Source organism: Armigeres subalbatus, chromosome 3, assembly GCF_024139115.2.
Source record: "Armigeres subalbatus isolate Guangzhou_Male chromosome 3, GZ_Asu_2, whole genome shotgun sequence".
NCBI classification, from domain to species: domain Eukaryota; kingdom Metazoa; phylum Arthropoda; class Insecta; order Diptera; family Culicidae; genus Armigeres; species Armigeres subalbatus.
This window is the reverse complement of record NC_085141.1, coordinates 251,456,087-251,480,999: the sequence shown is the minus strand read 5'-3', so window position 1 is coordinate 251,480,999 and position 24,913 is coordinate 251,456,087. Positions and strand designations below refer to the sequence as shown.

General features: G+C 39.2%; 1 protein-coding gene across 16 annotated transcripts in view; it reads right to left on the bottom strand.

Moving 5' to 3' along the window:
• Nucleotides 1–565: 565 nt before the first annotated feature.
• Nucleotides 566–24,913, bottom strand: part of LOC134223481 (heterogeneous nuclear ribonucleoprotein L) — an 896,804-nt gene continuing 872,456 nt past the window's right edge. For all 16 annotated transcript variants that reach the window (XM_062702630.1, XM_062702628.1, XM_062702627.1 and 13 more), the window contains 4 exons: nt 3,719–3,846; nt 3,501–3,651; nt 3,195–3,399; nt 566–2,696 (listed from right to left, as the gene is read on the bottom strand). In XM_062702630.1, coding sequence (XP_062558614.1) covers nt 2,479–2,696; nt 3,195–3,399; nt 3,501–3,651; nt 3,719–3,846 — 702 coding nt within the window. In that variant the 3' untranslated portion in view covers nt 566–2,478. The remainder of the gene's footprint in view (nt 2,697–3,194; nt 3,400–3,500; nt 3,652–3,718; nt 3,847–24,913) is intronic.

Here is a 24,913-nt window from a genome sequence, read left to right as displayed (position 1 = left end):
TTGGCCCTGGAACGGGAAGCTGTATAGAACTTCTCGGCGAGCTGAATGGAGTTGGTTTTATGTTGCAATGAATTTCACTAGAATTTTTGTTTTAGTCGTTATTGGTTATTCTTGCTTATCGCAATACTTTCTTTTAATAATATTAATAAAATGATATTATTTCAACATTGGACCACCATACATTATTGATTATTTTTTCTTCTCTTCTTTATACAATATGTTTAAGACTTGTTCAATCTGACAAATTTGTTGTAAATATAAATATGCATCATCTTTTTCTCTTGGTAATATGCTTAAGAATTAGAACTTCTGCTTCTTACGCTGGTTTGCAATTTAAGTTATTCCTCGAAATATGTGTGTTCTTTTTCTGTGGCGTTTTCTGTAAATCTGTAATGTGTTTTCATAATTCGTTATCAGTGTGGGATATGTTGCTTCTTAACAGAAAAAGAGTAACGTCAACAAATGATAACCAAGAGAAGAACCGAACCAAACACGGAGGGAAAAAACCAAGGAATAGAAACTCAAGGGACCGCAACTTTCACAATCAATTCGACAACATTCGGCATTTCACTGCTCGGTGTGATTTCTTTATTTTCGCTTCCCAACAACAAATAATAGTCTCTTTTTTTCCTTTTGCACTCGCACACTTGATCGCCCTGCCCCGCAGATGGCAGTCAGTATTGGCTTCTTTTTGGCTTTCGTTTCAAAAAAATTGATTGTGATTTAGAAACTCGCTCCGCAATCTTCCTAAATGTAACTGAAGGAAAAATGGTAGAGTGATGGTGTAGAAACTTAATCGCTAGTAAATGAACTAAACAAAATCAACATTTTAATAAAAGTGGAAGATTTGACTTGAAACGAAGAAACTGAAAAATAAAACAACAAAAAAATCATAGAGAAGAACCTTAAATACAAATTTAACATATTTTTGTTTTCTTTGTCATACGCTGCAGCGTCTCTCGTTACTCTCACTCAGTGTTTTCTATCGTCTAACCTTAAAAACGAAAGATTTTCACATAATTTCAATTTGTATAAAAATGTACAAAAATGAGCTAACTTTCCTAACAACTAACATATCCGACGAAAGAAGTAGCTTCGTGGTTTCGCCATGGAAATTTTCCATTCACGTGGTTTGAATTGTCATTTCGTTTTGTTTCGACCCGACAAAACAGTGTCAGTAAACGAAAGAGTAAGATGAACCAAAATCAGTGTTTGTCCCCCCTCATCATAAACAATAACTTGAGTCTTTTATTTATTTTACTACTCCAACATCTCGCGAATCGGAGGGGAAATTCAAATTGTTTCAGTGTAGTAGTATTCATAGAGTGGGTATGTGGTGGTAGTAGTAGAATATAGAGAATGCAATTTCGGCGCAATTGCATACATTTGCTCTTACTATACGCGTGTGGTAGTGTATCAAATGTATATGTTTTGTGTATGTATGTGTGTACAAAGTGTTTGTCGTGTTTAATCAATTGTGATGATTGCTGTTGTTGTTGTTGTTTCTGTTATAGTTTGGGTTGAAAATTAGAAGAAATTAAAACGATTCTATACAATTGTTTGTTTTTGTTTGCTTATTATTGCTAACTTAACCACTAAAATTGAATTATCCAATTCATTTTTTTGACAATCTTTTTTTCCTTTTTCTTCTTTTCATTATACACATTGCAATGTACAATTTGGAACTAATTTTTCTACGCAGATTATATAAATTTTCATGTTCTCTAAAACAGTTGAACTAATATGTTAATTTTTAATCTGCTGCCTCTCGCTCTTACTAGTCTACAAAGCTAATTCACTTGAAAATGAAAAGAATGAAATGTTTCATTAACTACAATGAAAGGGAAAAAATATTCCCAATTCTCAAAAGCAAAAATGAGACAAGAAGAATGATTTCTAACCTCCTAAGAGCGTCTTACAAAACTATGCAATAAATAATGTCTTTTTCATCCAGTGTTCCCCACTGTGGCTCTTCTTCTTCCTCCTCGTTCTCTAAATGATGCCATTATTGCCCTCGAATGTGATCAAAGAAACTAACAAATAATTTGAATCAAACAATTCAGCAATAACTCTGAGAAGGGTGTGAAATTGTTTTCTTTTTGGTTCTAAAACGATGACCGTGCTTTTGCCACGAGCTCATCAACGGCAAAAGGTATCTGCTGTACATTTTGACGACGTCGGAATTATGGTTTCTCCTTAACGTTTTCCTTTCTGCAATTACATTATTTTAGGTTGTCGGACGTTGAACTGTGCCTTAAATTTAACTTTGATATTGTTTCATTTCACCACGCTTAGTGGATTTTCCTTCAAATCGTTCTTCCGCTCCGGGCTCGACCTGTAGCCTGGAAACGACCTGACAATGGGAAGAAGAATTTCTTGGCTGGCTGGGGGGTGCTAATGTAGGTGAATATTAGATGGTGGGATGAGAGCTGACGACCGGGATGCGTCAAACCGTAGTAAAACCTGCCGCACGCCACCTTACATTGGCTCATCGTCGCCGGGTTTGTGACCCGTCACCTGGATCACTACGTTGGGGGACGCTGCGGAGACTGTCGCGGTCGCTGCCGACATCGGATGTCCTTGAGCTTGCGCCATTCCCATGGTGTTCATGTTTTCGATGTTTTCGTTGTTCCACGCTCCGTTCATCGTCTTGGACGAGGAGAAGCACAGCTTCATGATGAACGGGAATTTTGTGCCTGGTGGAAGTGGGAAAACATTCCAAAGAATGGCATTATCATTGCAAAATTCGTTTTTTTTCTCATAAGTAAAATCAAAATAAATATTACAAAAAGGCAACATTTCAAACAGAATGAATTTTTTTTTTTAGAATATAAACCATACAAAAATATATCAATAGCAAAAAAAATAAAAAAGCACCGATATTTTGACAAAATTTTCACCGTGTTTCGCCAACAACTTTGAAATACTGAGCAGAGTCAGATAATAGCCACGAAAATTTTCAGAAGCATTTTCTATAAAAATTATTAGATTTTCCAAAAAAAATCTCAAAAAATTCTCAAAAAAAATTTAGACGCCTTTTCGTGAAAATTCAGAACAGCTATATCCATGAAAATAGCGAAGCATTTTCCGTGGAAATTTCGAAACAAAATCCGTGTAAAATAAGAAGTGTCAACAAACAAAACAAGGCAGCAGAAGAATGTTCTGTTCGGTTAACATGTTCCAAAGCCACTTACCTTTGTGGTCGATCGCGCTGTGGTTGCACTTCATGATGGCATTAACGGCGAGGGCTACGCTGGGGAACTCGACCAATCCGGATGAGGACCGTTCCGATTTCAGCGGGAACATTCGCACTTGCGATGGGAGGCAGTCCTTGCAGGTGAAAGCATTCAGCAGCTGATCCTCGGACATACCGGGCGGGGTGTTGAAGAAGTGTAGAATCTGCAGCGAAACGGTTTTTTTTATTTCAAGAGCGAAAGACAATCATTTTATGCAAATGCTCAATTCGACAAATCGTCACTTAAATGATAATGCACAGGTACCTTGCTCGGGGGCTGGATGCGATTTTTGCTGGCCTGCGTCAAGGACAGGAAGCGATTGTTCTTGGAGGCGCTGTAGTCCTTGAAGCTGATCGAATTGTCCGGCAGGGTGTAGGGGTTGGTGGACTCCGACAAGTAGTTCTGTTTGGAAAATCTGCAACGCGAAAAATATGGAAATCAAAAACCGGAACGTGATTACGAAGAAGTATGATGCAACTAACGCAATCTGAATTTTGCTGCCATCATTTCCGATTGGAATGTTGTTCAAGTGCTGGATGCTTCGTTCCACCGCGATAGCGTCTCCCATCTGAACCATGGCGGTTCCCTCTTTGGTCTTCAGGAACTTTATCTGGAAATCGAAAAAACAGAAGAATCACAATTTTAATACAACTTTCAAATAAAGAGACGGCAAATCAAGGTGAAGCAGAACAAAAAATTGAAAGAAACCGACCGAAACTGGAGAGCAAGAAAGAAAATAAAGTTTCTGGACTAGTTTGACGATATTATTTTCCATTGCATGGAAGGCGAAACTTTCGCTTCGACCAAACCGAACCGTTTGCAACAAGTTTCTCCACTCCCTGGCAACGTCGTTTTGCGGAGATTTGCGCTCCTAGGGAAATCACATCTCACAGCGACAGAAAATCTCGAAAAACCGGAAACGGGACACAAAAACGTACGACTCTGGCAAACTTTCCACTTGAAGCATGAAATTACGATTGCAGAATATACATTTCTTCGCAAGTATTACCGGCTACCTCACACCTCATCAACGCAACCACTCGCCTCCACCCACTTGGGTGGGGAGCTCCCAGGATTTAAAAGCATAGAGGAATGTGACTCCGTGCTTTGCCCTTGACAAGTAGCTCCTTTGCTTCCGTTTCTTTGCTGAGTGGAGAATTTTCCCAGACCAAAGAAACTTTTCCTGCTTCAGCTCATAATTTCTTGCCACGACGTCTCGGTGCCCAACGAATTGCTTATGCTGCTGTATCGAGCTTTCCACTGGATACCGGCTTCAAGACGGGGTTGAAATATGTAGCCAATAGCCCGCCCCAATCAGCAGTGCAGCACAATCGGGCGGCCGGCTCGCGGGCGGGTCTTAGCGTTCAACCGAAATCCATAACTAATAAATGTTGGAGTCACGCGCGTCGATAAATTCAATATATCGGTTTACTTGGGCAAAAATTGAAAAGTGATGTTTGCAGTTCAGCGAGGGTGTGGGGGATGGATGTAGGAAAAACGAAGCACGTGCAGTGTTCGAACGAAACACGTTCCCAGCAATGGCGCACGAAGAAAAACGGTTCGATTTGAAAAAAGTTTGACGCTTTTCTAATGGTGGGCTATTTAATCATAAACCTGCCTAACAGTCATAATAAAGGAATGCTGTATCAATACCTAATTGCAAAATCATTCGTAAAAATGGAACAACATAAAAAGTGAAGGCATTGCTAAATAACAGGTGGTAAAAAATAGTGAATAAAAAGTTTTTGAAAAGACAAGATAAACACCAGCTGGTGAGGATAACATGGGAGCTAAACTCATTCAGAAGAGTCCGGAAAAGCTGGTCCTTGTCTGCACAGACTGATAGTCAGAATCTGGGAAGCAGTACAGCCACCGGCAGAGTAGTGTAGAGAAGGGGTCGTATTTACAAAGAAAGCAACAAGTTTTGATGTGAGAACTTCCGAATAACTACCATGATAAATGCCGCCTAGAAAGGGATATACCAAATCATCTTCCATTGTCTGACACTTCAGAAGAAACTGCGGTCAAAAAGATTCACACCCCTTGATGAATTACTTCACAACTCATCAAAAGAACCTCTACTGGATGTGCGACAAATGTGGTGATCTCTTTAAAAAGTCACATCTCCGTACCATTACGATCTACGTAGACAAAACATCTTGCAGAAGCGAATAGAGAACATTTTTAATAAACCAGCGCCTTTGATGCATTCGATGGCCCCGTGTTAGTGAACCATCAGGTGCTGATTTAATAACACGCGTTGCAGAATGCCAATCTAGATCATTGGTATTGGCTGAAAATTCCTGCCATCCCAATCGTCCTGGTCCTTCGGTCGTGATTAACGACGGGATATTCCGACAGCTTCTCCCAGGCAAGTAATCGTGCTTTAGAATCCTCGTATCGTCTAATTCTTTGACATGCTGCTCCTGCCGTTGATGCTGCTTTTTTGGATTTGGATCAGAAACTGAGAAAGCCCCTCCCCCGGACCGGCCATCTCAGTGACGCCCTCCACAGACAGCTTTATTCATCGTCATCCTGTAGTTGATTTTGGTTGGAACGGCTTCCGATCTTTAACGTCAGGAAAAATCCAAAGTCGGTCGATGATTTGAAGGAAAATTACTGGAAAACTTTTAACGTAAGTAGATGGTAGGAATCACCATAACCCTGTTTGTAACCCGTCTCTGGAATAGATTAGTGGCCAAAATCAAAATCGGACCTACCCTAACAAACATTGGAAGCCCCAACAAACATGGAAGCTGAAATATTTAGTCAAAAATAGACTTCTTCATCCAAAAAACTAGCACTTTGTTAGGACCAAGATCAAGAAAAATCCAACTCTGGAGTATGTCAATGGTTTGAAGACACCATTGGACCTAGTTAGTTCAATGAAATACAGCTAAGAAGTGAATTGATCGATGATCAGAATCGCTATTGGATAGTCGCATAAAAAACCTAACTCTTGAGTGGATTGGTTGGTGACCGAAGTCGACATCTAACCCATTTGAATTAAAAAAAGGGTAAAAAATAGTTTGGCCCATCATATAAAAAAAATAGAAAATATTTTTTTGTTTCTCGGAATACTGACATGTTATGTTCTACAAAGTTGTAGCGCAGCTTATTCCAATAAATTTGGCTAAGAAAGCTTTTTCTGTAGCTCTTAAGTTGGTTGTTTTAGAGCAATTTTACTTAATTGGATTAGGGTGTACCTCAAAAAAGAACAGTATTTTTGATCAACTTTGTTTTTGTTTTAGATTTCTCAAAAAAGTCGTCCTCGGACAACTTTTAGAGCTAAAAAAAATGCAACTTTTGATGGGTAAATATGCTTAATACCTTTTTCCAATCAAAAGTTATAATCGTTTTTCCGCCAAAAATTTTTTTTTTTCAAAAGTTGATTTCTGCAGTTAGGGCATATTCTTTATCATGTTAAAACATTGGATGTTATTTTTTTATCTTAAGTTTTACCAATTTTACTAAAATTATATAATAATAAAAACTCATAATAACATAAATAACTTAACAATGGAAAAAGATACAGACGATATTCTTATAGCAAAACAACCGTTTTGAAAAGCCCTAAGCCTTCAGAAAGTGACATTTGTGAAAAATGAAGATGCCACTTTCGGCCTAAAGTATACTTTTAAGAAAAAAAATGTTCTACAATGTTGTTCTAGATATTTGAGCTTTTATAATGAAGTTATCGACAAATAGGGTGGGCCATTTTATGAAAATGTGATTTTTTTGCGAATATTGACATAAAATTTTCTACAAAATTGTAGCGCAGCTTTTTCCAATCAACTTTGCTATCAAACTTTTTATCTAGCTCTTAAGCTCACTTGTTTAGAGCAAATTTACTTACCAGAGCAATTTTACTAACAGAGAACCAGATAGGGGCCGGCGACTTCGTGGAAGGCCACGAACACGCTGGCTGCACGCTGTTGAATCGGACCTGGGGACTCTGACGTTCGGGGAAATTGGAGGAACATTGCCCAAGACGAACGATTATGGAGCTCTACAATACGCCACGCATAGGTGTATCGACGCTGTAGCCAACCAGATATCCAGGTAGGTACTTACCAGGATTAGGGTGTCCCTCAAAAAACAATATTTATGATCTGCTCATTTTATTTTTTTTATTTTTCACGAATGTCACCTTCTGAAGACTTTTGGGGCTTTTCAAAACGCGTGTTTTGCTATAATAGCATCGTCTGTATCTTCTTCCGTTGTCAAGTTTTATCAATTTACTTGAATAAACATGGCTTCAGACATAATAAAGAATATGAATTGTTCTTTCAAATACCGTGTAAACATATTGTTTTGGTCTGCCCTAACCGAAGATATCAACCTATGAAAAACATGTAACTTTGATAGAAAAACGATTATAACTTTTGACCGGAAAAAGATATTGAGTATATTTATCCATCAAAACTTGAGCTCTAACATTCACCCGGCGACAACTTTTTCGAGAAATCTAAAACAAAAAAAGTAGATACAAAATACTGTTTTTTTTTAGGTATACCCTAATCCAATTAGATAAAATTACTCTAATTCTGCCAACTTAAGAGCTACAGAAAAAGCTTTTTCAGCCAAACTTTGTAGAACATAATGTCAGTATTCCGAGAAATTAAAAAAATATATTTTCTATTTTTTTATATGATGGGCCACCCTATTTTTTGGTAGCACCATAATGATGGCCTTACTATTTCTGAAAAAATTGTAGAACAAAATTTTTTTCTAAAATATATACTTTTGGCGTAAAATGCATCTTTCCCCGTAAAACTGTATCCTGGACCATAGTGCATTGTGCTGGGAAAGTTAAACAAATGTAAAAATACCACGATTGCAAGAGTTCTGAAGGAAACTTGGACAAGCTTGAAGCAAGCTTGTACTGAAATCGATCTAGAGTGCGACGCTGCAATCAACTAAACGACAACCCGAGCAAGATCGGACAGTTTCGACTAGTAAAAAATTAACATTAAAATGAAAAAAAAAAAATAAAAAAAACTCTTGAAAAATAATTTTAAAAAATGCTCAAAATCATCCGATTTTTTTTGTTGCCTAATATTATCTTTGGGCAAAAAAATCCGAGGGGGGACATAATTGTGACATAAACCATGATGTTTTAGAGCATACGCTCTTACATACTCCAGACAGTGAAATTCATAGGGATCAGGTTTGGCGAAATTTACAAAATGATGGTTCTCAGCAGTCTTGTATCGGAAGCTGGTTCTGTTTTCTGCATTGGTCATCGTTTTGAAAATGGACATGGTTCCGGAGATATTGATGGGAGTACCTCTCGGTCCGGAAAAATGGCCACTGCCTGATCAAGCCGGAAACACGTCTTTCGACGTGTCAAACTTCATGATTTTGCAAAACATGTTCATAGAAATGTGTTTTAAGGAAATTTGCCTCATCTGGTCATATTCTGGAACACCCTGGAATGCTGGTTTCCAGGGCGAAGTGGCCACTTTTTGATTGACTCCGAAACCAGGCTTGCGACATGTCAAACTTCATGATTTTGTAAAACAAGCTCGGCGGAATGTGTTCTGAGGGTATTTGGTCCATCTGGTCACATTCCGGGATGCCGATATTGTGTTCTGTATTGCGCGGCCGGTAATAAAATTAATCAGTTCAGTGCGTGTTTTCTCTTGTTTCGGACAGCACCTGACTGGCAGCAGATGAAAACAAATTTCTTGTCCTGTCGTGTTTCTCCAGTAAGCAGAGCGATCGGCCGGTCGTCGAAATTTTGTTCTGCTTTGTGCGGGTGAGTAAGTTAATCAGAAAGTGAAAATTTAGTTCGCATTCAGTTGTGTAGTGCGGTCGATAATTAAAATAATTAGCTTTTTATTTTTATTAGCTTTTTGTTTTAAATCAAACTACACGCTGTACACGGCAGACCGTTTACCAAAGCGAACCCTGCCACACTCCCTACCCCATATATCCAACATCCCAATGATTGCTCCTGGAAGTGCAGATGACTCGTCGACTTCTATCAAAGTGAGTACCACGTCAACAATTTCCTACCGAATCTTCAATTGACCTGCATGCGGACACGGCCAGTGCTGGTATTTCTTATTTTTGAGTCACCAGTTCTTACACATTAAAAATGATGTTCGTCCCAAACTTCATCTGTTGGTTCTCTGTGTAATTACAGCTGACCTGGCAATAACGGAGTAGCAACCGTGGGTGGTCAATCATGCTCATGCTCATCTGGTCACATTCCGGTATGCCCTGGAATACTGGTTTCCTGGGGAAGTGGCCACTTTTTGATCATTACTGAAACCAAGCTTCCAACGTTTCAAACTTTATGATTTTACAAAGCAAGTTAATAGGAATTTGTTCTAAGGGTATTTGGTCATTCTGGTCACATTCCGAAACACCTTGGAATGCTGGTTCCCTGGGGGAAGTGGCCATTTTTTTATCAATTTTGAAATCTGGATTGCGACGTAACAAACTTTATGATTTTCTAAATCAACTCCATAGGAATGTGTTTTGAGAGCATTTGGTCCATCTGATCACATTCTGGGGCACCCTGGAATGCAGCCAGGTTTCAGTATTTTAGCATTAGCATTAGCATTAGCATTAGCATTGTTACGGTGTAATTCGTAGATTGGACACTAGTGATACTCATGTTTTACTTTTGAGATCCTTATCTAGAATGCTATCAGAAATCAAGAAGGGGAGTGGTCCTCGATTCCAGTCTTAAACAAAAATAACAAAAGCATGAGGATTACTACTCCTGGCCACGCCCATCTTCACCGTAACTAGGGAGAGGAAGGAAGTGTTGATGTAGTACTTACTTAACGAGAGGCCACCGACTTAGCGACACCCTCATAAGTACCACGGAGTTGGATAATGAGGAAGGTAATCGTTGGGTCAGGATTTGCCTGTAGCTGGCAATGTAACCGTGGTAGATCTTACCCTGTAACACACCACGTAAAGGTGTCTACCCAGCATTACGGGTCGGAATGCAGCCAGGTTTCAGTATTGATCAAAAAGTGGCCACTTCCCCCAGAGAACCTGGCAGCCATGATGCTTCAGAATGTGATCAGATGGACCGAATACCCGTAGAACACATTCCTGAAGACTTGTACTGCAAAATCATGAAGTTTGATAAATCGTCGCGCAACATTCAAACAATTGTCACTGGATTCCCCAACGATTGCACTAGGGTAGGGACGGCTGCTAACTCCCGAGTGAAGGCAAATGGCCGGCTCACCATGATTTTTTTATAGATCCACAAACTACCTGAACATTAAACTATTATGCCAGCACGCTGGGTCGAGGGCTTGCTGTTTAAGGGCTGGATCGAGGCCAATTTTGAATGAGATGTAATTCATCTTCGTAATGTCTTTTTGTTTTGGTACAAGACGAATTACATCAAACGGGTCGGATGAATCAAGGCATCTATCCACATTTTTTTTGCAATCGTCATCGCTAATTCGAGGTTGAAACAGGTCAAATAGAGCCAAAATCTTGCTATGGAGGTGCGGGTGTGATGAACGGGACAGAAAGGTCACTCAAATCAATCGAATTTGTGCCACGATTGCTGCTGGGTGAATTATTAGACCATTGTCGTTCTTACTGAGCTCTACCACAATACCAGACAGCCAGACATGATCGGAAATTGAAGCCACAGCAATTTTGACTAATTTGGAAGGAGTTTCACTTATGCCACAACGCACGGGCTCTAGGATCGTTAATTTCATGCTCACATTCTCCGCAATGTTTTTTTTATCCATGTCTGTTTTATGCGCTGTTCGTGACGTCCAGTATATGATACACGTTAGCAGTCCACTGAACGAAGCACTCCGCGGTTGATGCTAACGATTAAAATATACAAGAAAAAGCCGATTTAGTTATAAACTATGCTCAATAGAACAAATTACGGAACGATCGGAGACCAAGAATACAAGACGGGACCGGTTTGATGACAATCAACACAGTCAATTTCTCAAAATAAATCACGTACAAGAATACAAACAATACGGAAGCTTCGAAATGTGACGTAATGTGATGATATTGGTCAAAAAGTGGTCACTTCCCCTAGGGAACCAGCATTCCAGGGGTCACGGAATGTGACATGAACCAAATACTCTCAGAACACATCGGATTTGATTTGTAAAATTATGAAGTTTGATGCGTCGCAAGTCTGGTTCCGGTATTGATCGAAAAGTGCCCAATTCCCCCAGAACAAATTCCTATGGACTTGTTCCCGGACCGAGAGGTTACCCCAGTACTCCAATCAATATCTCCGGAACCATGTGTCGATGGCCCAGTAATATTTAATGGCTTTGCTTTATTTTTCCACCACTCTGCTAGCACCGAAAAGTCCTTGTCGCTAGGATGCGGCCGAAATGTTCTTTTTTTGGATCACATGAACATTTTTTGAACAAACAACAATAGAGATAAGCCAGCTTAAGGCTGGAAGCCTCCATAATAAAGACAATATTGATCTTGAATCTGCACAAAACCCATACTGCTTTTCCTGGCAGATATCAATTATTAGAGCAAAATTGTTCCAGCTGGTCATTTGGCAGTAGCCCCTAAAGGAATGTACTGAGAAAAGCAGAGTTATCTCAACCGAAATAAAATGGGGATTGGATTTTTCTCACTACTGCTTTACATTACGGTTCCGGAGATCCCTGCACACTCAGTTTTTATTTCTGCAGCTCGGCAAAAATCCGCACAGCCGTGCGCCAGCAAAATAAATAACTGATATTCCGGCAAAAATAGCGTTTGTTAGCTGATTTTCGGCAAATTATTTACTGAGTATCAGCAATTTTGACAGAAATCTCGGCAGAAAACATGTTTGCTGGGGCACGGCTGTGCGATTCTCGGTAAAAGTTCAACATTTTGCTGAGATCCCGGTAAAAAAAATTAAGTGTGTGGGTGATTTTGTCAAAATGGAACTAATCCGTTCACGCAGTGCAGGTATTACACTTCAGTATAGTCAAATAGCAATTTGAGGATGATACTTTTGGATTTTTTATCAAACTGGTCCCTTGTAACCGCTTCTGGAAGTCCCCAAAAAACCAGAATAGATGTTAAAATTTCAAAATTCTATCCATAAGACCTGAATGTGGATGTGTTGATGTGGAAAGGAAAAAAAATATTTTTACTATGTCTGAAACTCGATTTATGCATATGTACAACATGTGATACATTTAGTTGGGAAAGATATTGGAGGGTAACCACTCCCTTCGGTGGGGTTTGATCCCACGAAACCAGTACGTTCCGTTCCTTCGACTATAACCGAAACTACTGGATATTTCGCAATAAAACTCACGCAGTGTAATTAACACATGCTGAAGCCATGTTACACTAATTTCGTTATAATACACCCAAGAGGTGCAATTTGATTTCGTACACCTTTTAGTTCATATGCTGTTCATATCTATTATGTAACTTTCCAAGCGACACACTTGAAGGTGAATCTGATGTTTTTCGGGTCTACTATCAGAATGTGCTAACACTAAGGACTAAAACAGAAACTATCAGGGAATCACTTCCTTATTTGTGAACGATTGTCTGGTTGCGTGTTGCAAAACCTACATCGACACAGATCAACGCAGCTTGTACCTGAAGTACGCCTGTACCCACGAATTGGGGAATTTCACTTCTTGCTGTTTGCCGAGTGTGGACTTAGGATTTGAAGGCGACTTTCAACACAGTTGACCACTCGCCAAACTAGAGGAAATTGGATCATCGTTAAGGAGTGTGGTCTGTTTTAGATCCTTCTTTCGACATCGTTCAGTAGGCATAAACATAGTCTGTTCGGAAACGAAACTATTTCTAATAACCCTGAAGTTGGGAAGTTCGACGTGTTTTGGGCGATCGTGATGTTGTCTATATGCAGGCCATTTATAGTTTTCTTTGTGCTTCTGACATCAAAATTTAATATTTTGTTTTTTTTCTTCTTTCTTCAAAGTTTTTTTTTGTTTAGTCTCTGCCTTTTTGTTCCGTAGAGCTCTATAGCTCTTGCCATCCGGAAGATGCTCCCAGTCGAACCATTCCTCGAGCATGACGACACGCCACATCGTCACTGACGCCAAATGCCCGGATGAGAAGCTGAAATTTCCTTATCCCAAATCCTAAGCCCCGTCCATCCTTAAACATTGTAAACTAACCTCGAGTCACCACGAGTACGCTGGCTCCTTCCCCTCTCTTATTACCTGTATAATAAAATGATATTGATTGTATATATCACAAAGAACCATGGCTCCGTAAAGTGTTATACACGCCTGAGCCTACCAAATAAACGAACTTGGAAAAAAATAACCCAGAAGTCCCGGCAAGACAAAAACTCCTATTTTCTGTTTTCATAAGCGACATCTCTCTGCTGTTGCATCCTAGCTACCGCTTCTATTTTGCAAACTACACGAAAATAGTCAAACTTAGGCCGAAACCCATCTGGCCGAAATGGACATGCGGAAAATGTCATTTGGCCGAATAGATCATTTGGCATAAATAGTCGTTTGACGGAATGGACCATTTGGTCATACGGATCATTCGACCCAAAAAGTCGTTTGACCGAAAAAGCCGTTTGGCTAATATAGTCGTTTGGTCGAAAGGGTCATTCGGCCGGATATGTCGTTTGGTTAAACAGGTTGTCTCACTTAGCACTTTTCAATCTTCATTTCTCATCTCTTATTTCTTACGGTGAATAGGAGAACATCGAGAAGTAGGAAATGAGAAGCAAGCAATGTGGAGTGAGAAGTGAGGCTTATTACTCCTCATATCTTACTTAGAACTTCTCACTGTGAAATGAGGTGAACCGGTCAAGGGCCGAAAACCTCATTAATGAAGACCATAAAAAAGAAATTCTCACTGTTAAAAGTTAAAAGTTTGAAGTGCGATTTGCAAAGTTAAAAGTAAAAAACGAGAAGCGAGAAATAAGACGTCTCACTTTCACTCTCCTTCCTCATTTCTCACTTCTCACTTTTCATTGTGAAATGTTCCACTTCTCATTTCTTACTCCTTACTTTTAGCTTTTAGAGGTGTGCTGGCGACGCAAGCCGGCATTACGCTGCCGTCAACATTTTTTTCCAATGACGCGCCGCTGTAAATGTGTCACCCCGCTGATTTATTATTATTTCCCTACGAAGTTCTGAAGAAAATTCCGAAGGAATGAATTATTGGCAGTGGCTGATTTTCTACTCGCCGCTACCACATCCAGGCGCTATAGTATATGCGTAAAATAGCCAGCAGGAGTTATCCACCAGAAATTTGAATGGCGAAAGACATCTAATGCGGGTTTTCTCAAAATTAGGAACTTTTCATGAAAAACTATTTGGTACCGGTTATGTAGAAAGGTGTCCGCTACTACGCCTACCAAATATTTTTTCGATGAAGGTGCTTAATTTTGAGAAATCGAACCTTAGATGCCTTTCGCCATACTGATTTCAGAAAGTTAACTCCTAGTGTGCCGCTGTAACACGCTCAAAGCAGGCGATTCATTCCAAATAATTTTCCGAAGAAGCGCCGAAAATATTTCAAATAATTTTGCGAGGAACTTCCGAAGATTTTTGTGAGGAAACGTCAAAGAATTTCCCGAGGAAAGCCCAAAGAATTATACGAGGAAGTGGGCATGAGCATGAGCATAATGACCACACATTTCGTAGTTGCCACTCGGAGATTGACTAGAAAAATCGTAATTGCGCAGAGAGCCAATGGATGAAGCATGGGAGTTGCTTCCCAACCACAATGTGCACAATCCGTGAACTCGAAACTTTTCAATGGTCAATTAAGAAATGTTGAAGAGTTATCCGAATAAATCCCAAAGAATTTTCTGGAAAGTTCCGAAGAAATTACTAATAATTTTCCGAGGAAATTTAAAAGTATTTTCCGAGGTTACACCAAAAACCGGATTTTCTGAAAAATACCCAAAATGAAATTTCAACTTTTAAACTTTGAATAATATTCTGAAACAACCCCGAAGATTGTTTTAATGAAGTTTCGAAGAATTTTCCGAGATTATTTCAATGAATTTTCTGAGTTAATTCCAAAACAAAATCTGAGGAAATTGAAAAATCGAGGAAATTCCAGAATTTTCCGAGAAAGCTCCAGAGAATATTTCCAAAAAACCTAATGTTCCAAATTATTTTTCGATAATATCCCGAAAAATTTCCCGAGGAAATTTTAAAGCATTAGCAATTATTTTGCGAAAAAAAAACGATGAAAAAATCATGAACACTTTTTTAGGAATCAAAATATAGTTACGCCGATTCCTGCCGCCGCTAAAATGATTTTCGGCGTAACGCCGAAAATGCCGCCAACGCCGAACAAAATCACGACAAATAACGCCGCCGCAAATTTACTCACTTCTCATCGTTAATCACTTCACACTTTACACATTCACATGACCCATTTAACAAAAGACAATCACGGTCGAATGATGTTTTTTTGCCATTTGGCCCTCTTTGCCAAACAACCATTACGAGCAAACAACATTTTCGGCCAAATGACCCTTTCTGACAAATGACATTTTCGGCAAATCGACCATTTCGACCAAATTACCTATTCCGCCAAATGCTCAGTTCGGCAGTATGCCGCTCTCGGCCAAATGACATTGTCGGTCGAGCCGTTTTCGGCCAAATAGAATTCGGCTAGACGACTTTCGGCCTAACGTGTTATTCAGCCAAACAAATCTACCCCACTCGGTGGTGTTATCGCTTATCAAACGATTAGTTTGAAATACGCTTTCCGTATTAGTGTCTTTGAAAAAACTTCGTGTAATACTTGTTTCAAATCACGGAAAAAATATCAATCCATAAGGATTCCGAATAACTCATGAAAGTCAGTAAGCAAGAGCAATCGTAATTCCACAATTGTTAGTAAGGATATTTAAATGTTCGTAAGAATTCTTGGGGGCTTTTACGTTTCAAGATTGCCGTTGCATTTCTACATGTCAACATGTATTCCATTACTATCATTCCATACTAAATGCATCTAATTGGAATCATTGATTAAATATTCCTCAGTTTTTTTTCTCAAATCAATGCTATTACGGTCGACCCAAACTTTTGAATGAATCTTCATCAAGCTGGCGTAAACGAGAATGCCAATTATTTTGGTTTGAAGGAGCAATTGCACGTGAATAAAAATGCGGGTGAAAAGTAGCTTTTCCTAAGCCACTTGGCCCACCCACGCTTCAGAAAGTGGGCACGCTTCTGCATTTAAAGAACCAACTAATGAAGCCCGAGACCAATCATTCATGTTTGATGTTTTACAACATTCCTCTGCATCCTTCAGCTTCAGGAGAAGACATATTTCTTACTAAAGAGGAGAGGAAGGAAGATGGGGTAAATGTAAAACATAGACTTGGGTTCAAGGTAAACAATACGATTTGTGCGAACTCGATATAATTCGAAGACAACTTCTATACAACTTTTGGCAATTATTGAAGAAGCAATTTGAAAACTGTAATCAATCAACTTTTATCTTTTTTGTTGTAGGTTAAAACAATCTAACCCCCATTTTAAAGGATAACCGCCTATTTTGTGTGTTTCTTCCAACCGAAACCATCTGAAGGTTTAAACGACTCTGCTTTAAAAAATGCACTACATACAATAAAAGAGAATAGTTTTTGCCATTCGTGCCCATTGCTCAGATAGACCGTCCAACGAACGAGCACACGTCACCCGGATGACAAAAGAAATTCGTCAGTGCGCAAAACGACCATCAGGAATAATTAATTTTCGCAACAGGGAAGCAGCAACGATAACAATCCAACAGGATAAAGTCCTTCCGCTGTACTATCAACGAAGCTAAGAACGGCTTAGTCTTCGTCTATAGAGAAGACACACCACCGTAGAATGAACGGCATATTGTCGAGTCTTCTTGAATGACGCCTCGGCCGCCTCTTCAGCCGTAAACCACCACCGCACCGGTGCGCAGATGCATGCATAACGAACGATGGATGCCAAGCCGCTTGATAGATTCATTTGTCGGTTGACATCGAATCGTGGTGCCGGTTATTCGAATCGGCTGAAATGCAACGGGATTGAACAACAACCGCCACCCCGTCGGAGACCTATTGGATTAAACGTGTGAAATATGTCATGCTAATTAAGTTGATTGATCGTTGACCATCAGAAACCACATCACGTGGTTACGCTTTTTGCGATGTAATTGTGTTGAGTTGCTTTTTTTGGTGTACAGTATTAAACAAAATTTAAATGGTAAATTATGGAAAAGGTAAAATATTCAACTAGGGTAACGGTACCAATAATGGAGGTATTAGTAGATCCACAAAAGAAAATATTTTTTAAAAATTGATAGTTATGGGAAATTTACTGCTTTATTATCTTAGTCAATAGATACACTAATAAATTTGCTTACAAAAATGAGATAGATGTCATTTAACATCAACAATTACCAAATATTGCTTGCACCACTATGGGCACACGGTTCCTTTAGTGGCGGTAAAAATTAATTTTGGTTCCTATAGTGGTGCTATCCATTGGTTTCTTATGAGACTCGCCACTATTGGTACAGTTGCACCACTAAAGGTGCAAGGGAGTCAATTTTGTTAAGGAAAATCATTGTTTTCAATAGTTTATCAAGCGAAATCTTAAGGTAAGTTGCATTTAACAGGATATTTAAAGCACGACGCATCAACTGAAACTATCGTAAAATGTATAAATACGATAAATCTCATTAAAACCCCACTACCTCCACTATTGGTGCTACCTCCACTAAGGGTACGGTTACCCTAGTTTGAAACATTCAGTTGCAGATAAAGAATTTCCAAAAATATTCACATTCCCTACTCTCGAGGCCGTCAATTTACTGAAATTGTTTGATTGTTCACCTGGCGCTTAGTATACGCCCCACGCTTAAGCTCAAGGGTTAAAACATTTTGACTGATTGCCGTAGTATGTGGTCTTCCCTCGTGAAGGATTCGTGCAATATTGTTTGGCACTTGAATGATGTTCAATCAGCTGCGGCGCTGCCACAACTGTCACACACGGGAGGACTTAGATCCACCACATTTCTGCTTTGCCTGCATGTCAGTCCCATTCGCATAGAGTGGAAATGGATCAAACGGACTTCTATGCGGCCATACGCAGTATACCAAACCGAGGCGGTGGTGTTCAGTTTCAAAATCGGACTCGGTTTGAGACCTTTCCACGACAGGTGGTTTGCGGGAAACGTTAGATTAGTGGTTGACTTGTGCTAGTGAGTGAGTGAGGACTTATGACCATTAATAAATCCCCGCTCCACACCTCTAGCCACCCAACCGGTGCGACCAAACGCCACAAATGGCCGTTTGATGTCGTCAATGGGAATTGATTTATGATGACGGTTGGCTGACCGCTCGTGGTCAATTATTGAACGACGAATATATACACAATCAAATGTCACCGTTTCTGATCGACGCTTTCTGGCAGCCGTACCAGGCAGTCATAGTGTCTTGCATTATTTAATTGGGTTATTCGAGAGCAATTGGCGTACTTAATGAAACCATGCTATCGGGCAATTAATTTGAGCGTACGTAGCATGGAGCACCCTGCGTCTCCATTGTTGGATTTAACCCTCTCCCGCCCACGACTTTTTTCAAAGATTTCAATAGGAAGGAATCGCCTTTGAGCAAAATGCTAGAACAAAAGTTATTTGGCATAGCCAAAATTAGTAAATAACGAAAAAAAAGTTTTTGATTGTAAATCAATAGTTAATTGATTGTTTTCAATAGTTTCACTATTTGTACTCAAAATTGATTATATTTCCAGTCTAATGGAACCATAAAGATGTGTTCAATATTCCTTTTTGTTGTTGAAACAATTCGATGAAGGTTAGAAGGTGCAAAATTTGATGGTGCACCACAGACACCATGGGCGGGAGAGGGTTAACTTTCTGGAACATCGTTTTCTTCATTATTGCTTCCCCAGACGTAAGCGATTTAGTCACCTAGTTGCCGCGATTCTATTGCTGGGTCGCTGCAGGCAATGTTCTATTGACGCTTCCATACCAACGGCGACAGAAACGCAGTCGCCAAGTGATAGAATCGCGTCGTGATTGTCGCTTCATGTGTGTTTTGGGGAACCTTTATTGAGGTTCCCCCGAACACACGCGTCGCAAACGGGAGTGCCTTCAATCCCTAACGTACATAACTTATTGTAAGCCAAATTACTGCAGCTGCACCATGCGTCTCCATCGTCGAGACGCTCTCACGTCAGTTCTTTCGGAATCGTCGATTTTGTAATTATTGCTCATCTAACGAATAAACATTCGCCAACGTAACGAACCAACATTTCTAAACGTTCCGGTTCAGCCGGATCGGAATGTGCACATCTCGAGTTGCATTAGCTGCCACTCATGGGTCCATTCTTCAAGAGCACGGCACTGTGACGAGAAGCAGCAGAACCGCTTCGCCGGCTATAGGCAAACCAAAACGAACGCTTCGCTATGCGATCAAACCGTCGCCGTTTGCCTTGTTGTTGGTTGTCGCGCTCGAGGACGAATGCCGATGACGTTCCGTCCGGATGATGCGCAAGAATTCTGCACTTGTGAATTGAATACGGACCCCCAGTACCCTAAAGCCACTGTGCCACGGTCGGTCGGTCGGTCTGCCCGGTTCGATTCTAGTCAGCGCGGGCTGGCAAGTGCTTGGCGGTTCGCCGGACAGACAACTCTCGAGAAGCCACACCGCCGAGAAAAACAAATATCAAGTGGCAGATAAATCATTGTGTGAAATGAGCCATGTGGAAAGTAGATAAGCTCTGATGGTGTGAAAAATTTATTCCTCTCGTTGTCGTCGTTCTACGACGCTCTGCTCTGAACTTTCTTTCTGACGGTGTTTGGTGCGGTGCGGCGGATGCAGGCAAAAACCCCAAGCCCAACAACGAATGCCAAAGCTAAATCCAAGCAAGGGCCAAGCAAAACCGTACGTTGATCTTGAAAACGATTCGATCCTTGGCGAAAGGAGAAATTGATAATGCATGATGCCCCTGCTCTGTGGAGTGGCCATCCCATTGCAGTGTTGATTGAACAATTTTCGAAAGATGAAACCATTTTCTAGTCAATATAGCGCAAACATTCATTCCTTCTGGCGATTCGCTTCGGCGAGAATGGGAATTGGCAGTTCATTGGATATGAGTTACCGGACGGTGTGAATAATGCATATTCTGATGGGAAGAGAGCATGTTGGTAAGAAATGAGGACGGATGGAATGGTATTAAATTGCAAAGTGTAACTGTTATTATTTTTGTAAAATACAAAATCTCGGTGATGGTATTGTTGCTCCAAATCAAAAGAGTTCACAAGTTTTAAAAGCAATTGAAGAATTTTGACTACATTCGGCTAGGTAGGGGTAGGAGAGAAAAAGCTATGTATTCAATTGAGTTCTCCAATGTAGACTTGGCAAACACTATCACAGAGTCTTATTTTCGCGCTGCACACTACAATAAATTTAAAATGTTTAGTATTTTTGGCAGAGGTCTGTCAAACACAATTATGAAAAAAGCAGTTGGAAAATTTCAAATAACAATCATGATTTATTATTATATTTCTTGAATTTAAAAAAAATCATCAATAGACAGATTGAGGAAGCCTTCAAAGAATAAAAAATACTTTAAACACTGCAAAGCAAACGACCACTCAACCTCTAGTCGCAAGTATCAAATTTATGTAAGAGAAACTAAAATCCAGCATATCCGAGTTGACTACAGTCCTCAAGCCAAACGCGAGCTTGCGACTCGTGAGGAGGGAAGCTAAAATCGCAACACTTTTTCTGGCATAGTATACGCAGAAAAAAAAGACGTTGAAATCGAGTAGTTAAATAACACGATCAAACAGTTTCAACTTGAGTCTAAGTCACAGAGCCATTTTTTCAAAGAAAAGGCCCGAATAATCAAGGGACTGAAACTCGTTAAGGAGTTACTAAAAACAGGGGCAAAAGGCTTCCATCTCGTTATCTTCGTCTGATGGAGTTTTGGTCAACACGACCAAATGCCCGGGTTTCTATCTATCACTTTTCTGGATTCTGGAACTGGCTGTGTATGTGTAGACTAGACACGACCAAATGGCCGGGTTTATGCTAAAACGCACCAAGCGCCTCACTTTTACTGCCCAACTTTTTTGCCCAAGTTTTCGTGTAGCAGATCCAATCGATCACGATCGCGAGGATATTACTCATCACTATAATTGAGGATATCCCACAAAAAATGCCATTCACAAGTCAGTTAAAAAGGCACTTGGTGCGGTTTGCGGAACCCCGACAAAGGGTAACAGAAAAAATCGATAGTTGACTCAGATCAGGTATCCAAACGTCGGCTCAGGCGGTCCCCTCCATTTGAGAAATGTGTGCCACTTCACAGCCTTTCTCATCATTTACTCTAAGGGGTCGTTTAATAATGACGTCGCAGGTTTTAGGTGGGAAGGAGGTCTAAGATTTTGTGACATTGCCCCTACTCGCATAATAGTCCCATTTAACTTTTCATCCCTTTTGAGTTAACCCAGCGAATTGTCCTTATTCCAAATGTACTTCCATACATCATAATAAAAATTGCGATTCCGCATGTCCATGAGTGAAAAAGTCATGTGCTTCCCATATTGAAAGCACCCGCATAATAGTCCCATCAAGAATTTGCATGACTTGTTTGCACAAAACTTAACAATATTTCAATCAAACTAAATCGTTTCACGGTAATCTATCGAATGATGGACAACTCAGCAAAATTTCAGCAAGATCCGATGATGTTTCAATTTATTAGATTTTTTTAAGTTTTATTATACAGATATGTTCCGATTTTATCACGCTCCGATTTTGTCACGCTCCGATTTCGTCAACAAAATTATTCCGTTTTTATCAACAAAAAAGTTCAATCATTTTTTTAGAGATTTAGCCTTTAAAATAAACTAACTTGGGTTAGTTCTTGGTCAAATGTTGTATTTATAATATTTCGAGCACTAACGGTAATAAGGCCGTAACTAACAAGAGAGGATTCTCTTCACCGAATTCCCCTAATCGAAATAAAAGTGACAAGACGAAGAATTGCATTGTATTGTAGCGTTCTGAGAAGAATCGTTAAAATACTTTTTCGGATGTTCTAGGCCGTCCAAACTATTTTGGAGTACATATCTTCGAATGCATCAAGAAATATAACTACAAACAAAATGTCTTAAGCTGAGATGTACAAACATATCTATATGATCATAAGACATAAATTGATCGAGTTTTGAATAAACGTAAACTATTTCACGGTCTCCAAAACGTCTTGAAGATTAGAATATGTGATATACCTGAACGACTTATTCATGTATCATTGAACATCTTAGCAAGTACATTGAACCGATAGGATTTCCCTCATTACTTCTACTACAGGCCGTTTCGGTTTTAAAAAAGGTCCTGGAGTTCGGAACATGTAATCTACACGATCAACCAAGTCCTAAATGATATATCCGTGCATCACTAAACATTCCAGCAGTTCCATCGAGCTTGTAGGATATCACTTAATTCTTTTACAAGCTACAGTGGACCCTCCATAAGTTGATGTATTAAGACTCGAATCGAATCATTCAAAAAAAAAAATGAAAAAAAATGAAATTATACAAAAGATTTTCCCTAGTGGCGTTGGGTGTTTAGGAGCTGAAATTGTTTTTTTTTTATAATTAATTGGAGATTGGGGTAAACAATATTAAAGAAGAAAAGAAAGGAGTTGAAGGTATGTAACTGATTTAATATTGTATTGATATTGATTCGACAAACTCAAACAAAATCCATTCTTACGCCGCGCACGGGCTGTTAACCAGTAAACGATGAATTTGTTTGGTGTTTGGTTGAAATATTATGTTTTATTCGAAAAGCATATCAAATGCTCATTCATTGTCATGAGCATATTTATTAACCGCATTTCTCAAACATTTCCCATGTGTGGCGTCTCTCCCAGTGGTGTGGCATCGCACCCGAATTTGACTTTTTTTTCTAACATGTATGTAACCGCTTTTTGTCTTTCAAAAGTCTTCTACACTATGTTTCCTTAAACTATCAGTAACAACAAGTAGAGTTTCATTTATCAAATTATTTTGAAGAAATATTGATTTTTAAAAAGGTGATGCCTCACCTAGATTTATCCTCAGTTAAATGTTCAATGCACAGTTTTGGTGTTTTCTGTATCCTTTTTACATGTCGTTGAAATTGCTCTACTTTTGGTCAAGAGTATTCGGAATACTATCAACCCAAAAGCAATGTTCTAATAATGAAAAGAATGCCATGAAAAGAGATAACATTAACATCGTACATCGTAATAACCTATTCAGATTACGTGCTTCATGGCATGATAAAGATTATCTTGATTTCAATGTTGAATCATCACATTTTCATTTTATATGATATCCAAATTGGAAACACCTCACAGTTGCGATGCTCTCCTTTCGTACGATTGATAATTTATAATGTTGCTTCTAATCTATCTATTTTGTGATTGTTGCGCATCGTAGACAAACATTGGTGTATCCCTCGTCATCCTTTCGAAAAAAACGAAGACTGCGTATATAAAGATTCGTTCCCAATGTAGAACAGTTCTAATGAATATACTTTTCTACACATGTTGAATAAAATCTACATTTACACCATGCTGACTCAAAAATATTATATCAATTTTTGAGGAATTTTATTTTCGTATGATAAATAAGTTAAAATGGATAAAAGACGAGCATTTCATCAAAAACCGTCTGAAAATAGAAGTTTACTCTACAAATAAATCAAATTAGATTTCATCAAATATAAATTGGTTAGTAACAGCATAGGAGAGACCTTCTTTGGATGCAACCAGTCATTTTGAAAAACAATGTAAAAAATTGACGGTAGAAAAATAAATATCATTATACTTCGACTACAGATCTTGCACTTTGTAGTCTTGGAAAAAAGTGTTATAATTTTCTGATCATATGGTATTTGTTTACACTTGAAAATGACAGAACTATGTTCCCGTTCGCAATTATAACAGTTTTGGCTCATCAAAAGGGGGTCCACTTTTGGATTGGATTTTGTTCGAAGATCCACTTATGTTATGTGGCATTGGTTCTGCTTTAACTTGTTAAAATTGTGTGATTTCTCTTCGAAGAGAATAAGATCTCTTAAGCAAGGTAGCATGGGTTAGCCAACGAACTAACATGACGTATTCTGCTTCCTTCTTCCATCAACATAATTTGGAATTGGCGGTGGTTGAATTTCCTCGCTTAGGTAAAGCGTCGTACATCACGAATATTGATTGTTTTTGCACATAGGATTTCTTACCCCATTCCCGCCCTAACATGCATACGACTGCATTATTTAATTGATATTAATGACAGGAAGCAACTTTTCCTGAATTTCGTGGGCCGTGCAATACTGCAAAGGAATTCACTTCTGCTTAAAAATAGCTTTTCTTGGTAAACATCGTTTGAAAAAGTTTTAATTTGATTTAAATTAACGATGTGCAGCACTCATTTCAGTCATAGCGATTGCATATCCGACCCACTTCCAAACCAGTTCCCGGCCTAAGCAAAATTTCGCTCAATGTCTCAACATCTTACTCTCATTCTCTCTCGGGACGGTAGAAACAAAAATATGCACGTTCAACGCCGACATCTTGCCAGATGGTATTATCCATAATAATTTTTATCCAAATTACTTCCAAACGCTTAAAAACTATACTTTTTTCACTTTTTGAAATCGAAAGAATTATAAATAACAT